Raw genomic sequence first — 2,281 nt, 5'->3', positions numbered from 1 at the left:
AAAGGACTATTATGCCCTTAAAATTTAAGATTTTTAATTAATAATTAAATCACCTTAAGTACCTATTTATTCTTATTTATTTTTTCGGATCTTTATACGTATACACCCACAATCTTCGAGAAAAGTCATCAACAAATGTTACAAAATAGTGTTCCCACCTAGTTAAGGTGTTTTGGAAGCACCCCAAACATCTGAATGAACATATTTCCCTTGACACAATGCTCACAAAACTCCAAGTTGCAAGTTTTTACTCCTTTTAGCAATCGTTGATCTGATAAAGTTTTCAAGGATTTTCCTCCAGCATGTCCCAAGCACATATGCCACAGCTTGGTCATTTCTGCCCCCTTCTCATCATTGGATGTTGTTGCCGCTGTCCCAATAATTGTACTACCTTGATAGTGGTACATGTTATTATTTCTTCGAATGCCTTCATTACCACCAGTGCATCAGAGCATATTCTCATCATGCCATTATCTTCAATGACTTTGAACCCCTTTGACTCTAAGCCTCCAACAGAAATGAGATTTTTCTTCAAATATGGTACATATCGAACATCTATTAATGTTCTACTTAATCCATCATGGTTCCTTAATCGGATTGAACCAACACCATATACGGTAAGAGGATTATCATTTGCGGTGTGAATAAATCCACATTCTCTTTCTTGTAAATCAACAAACCAGTCCCGATTAGGACACATATGATAGCTGCAAGCTATGTCCATCAACCATAAATCAGATGATGTGGATGGATCTATCGTAAGTAATGAGTAATCGAAGTCACCACAATCAGTCACATTTTAATCCATGACAGCTTTCCTATTATTTGGTTTGGCTTTGCTATTCAACTTTGGGGAGTCTGTCTTCCAGTGTCCTTTTTCTCAGCAAAAGGCACATTCATCTTTGCTGAGTCTTGATCTTGATTATCTCCCTTTCTTCGTTCTCATATGATTTTGAGAAAGACCTCTTGCAATCGATGCTTCTGCTTCTTCGCCTTTTTGTTTTTCTCTCTTTCTTTGTTCATAACTGTATAAGGTAGACCAAACTTCTTTGAGATTTACTTCATCATTCCTATGCAGTAGAGTTGTTTCAAGATGCTCGAACTCATTGGGAAGTGAACTTAACAACATTAAGGACATATCTCCATCCGTAAAATTCATGTCCATATTCCGCAAATCTGTCGCCAACTTATTAAAGCTGGTGATATGATCATCATTGTGCTGCCAGGAATATAAGTGAAGCGTAACAGTCTTCTTTTCATGTAAAGTTTATTTTGACTGTTTTTTTTCAAGAATTTCTCCTCCAATGAATTCTATAATTTATTTGCAGATGTTTCCTTCGTATATGGATACATTTGTTCTCTTGCAAGGTAAGATCGAATGGTACCGCAAGCAACACGGTTGATAATCTACCAATCTTTTTCTCCTACACTGTCTAGTTTCTTTTCTTCTATAGCAATAGCTAGACTTTGTTGAAAAAGAACATCAAGGACCTCGCCTTTCCACATTCCAAAATGTCCTGACCCATCAAAAGTTTCAACTGCAAATTTCGCATTTGACACAATTCTTGTCATAAGCGAAGATGCCAATGATGACGTATTATTGACACTTGATCTGGACTCATAATTTTTCTTGTCTCCCATTTTACTACGAACATTATTTACTAGCTAACAACGCAATGACCTAAGTAAACCTTTTCTAATGTGGAAGTTCACACTATGCTGCAACCACAGAGCATTCTCAGAAAATACCTTGGCTCTGATACCAATTGTTGCAGAAGCCAAATATATGGTGATGAAATCACAACTACTATATCTAAAGGTAGCTAATAAATAGTAAATGAGACAATAAAAAAAAGAACACCAAGAATTAACGAGGTTCGGCAAACTTTTGTTTTCTTTTGCCTAATCCTTAAACGCAACCAACCAATATTTATTTCACTTCAAAAGAGTACAAGTGAAATACTACAAAGGAGAAAGAAGAACAAATGCCTTAGAAGATGAGAAGTAGAGTGAAATGTGTGTTACAAATGAATAGGAGCTACCTATTTATAGGAGTGATTATTCCTATTCATGTCATCCATGACATCACAATATGTCAAAAGGTCAAGATTTACCCTGTGAAACCAATTTATGGTTCACCTAAATTTCACCTACAAAAGGTGCTATCTTGACTTCTCTACCAATGAAGAATTATCCTCCTAACTACCATATATTCTCATTAATCCATTTTTTAATCTTGTCAAATTTAATAGTTATATTGTTAATTAATCATAGTCGGTTA

General features: G+C 35.4%; 1 protein-coding gene across 1 annotated transcript; it reads right to left on the bottom strand.

Annotated features, from left to right (window-relative positions):
• Positions 1-331: 331 nt before the first annotated feature.
• LOC107013393 lies at positions 332-1,641 on the bottom strand. Its single transcript, XM_015213313.1, has 3 exons — positions 1,429-1,641; positions 964-1,219; positions 332-753 (listed from the first exon to the last, which is right to left on the bottom strand). The coding sequence occupies exons 1-3, from the start codon at positions 1,639-1,641 to the stop codon at positions 332-334; spliced, it is 891 nt and encodes a 296-aa protein (XP_015068799.1).
• Between the last annotated feature and the right edge of the window lie 640 nt (positions 1,642-2,281).

This window comes from Solanum pennellii, chromosome 3 (genome assembly GCF_001406875.1).
Source record: "Solanum pennellii chromosome 3, SPENNV200".
In the NCBI taxonomy this organism is placed as follows: domain Eukaryota; kingdom Viridiplantae; phylum Streptophyta; class Magnoliopsida; order Solanales; family Solanaceae; genus Solanum; species Solanum pennellii.
Note: the sequence above shows the minus strand (reverse complement) of the source record. Positions and strands in the feature narration are given on the sequence as shown.

Bases quoted from the DNA above. Each gene is read 5' to 3' on its own strand.
- LOC107013393 (XM_015213313.1), bottom strand. From the start codon at position 1,641: ATGGGAGACAAGAAAAATTATGAGTCCAGATCAAGTGTCAATAATACG. The intron at 1,220-1,428 runs GTAGGAGAAAAA...TATTCCTGGCAG, and splicing joins AAGAAAAGAAACTAGACAGT to CACAATGATGATCATATCAC. The intron at 754-963 runs GTCTTTCTCAAA...TACTTACGATAG, and splicing joins AGAAGCATCGATTGCAAGAG to ATCCATCCACATCATCTGAT.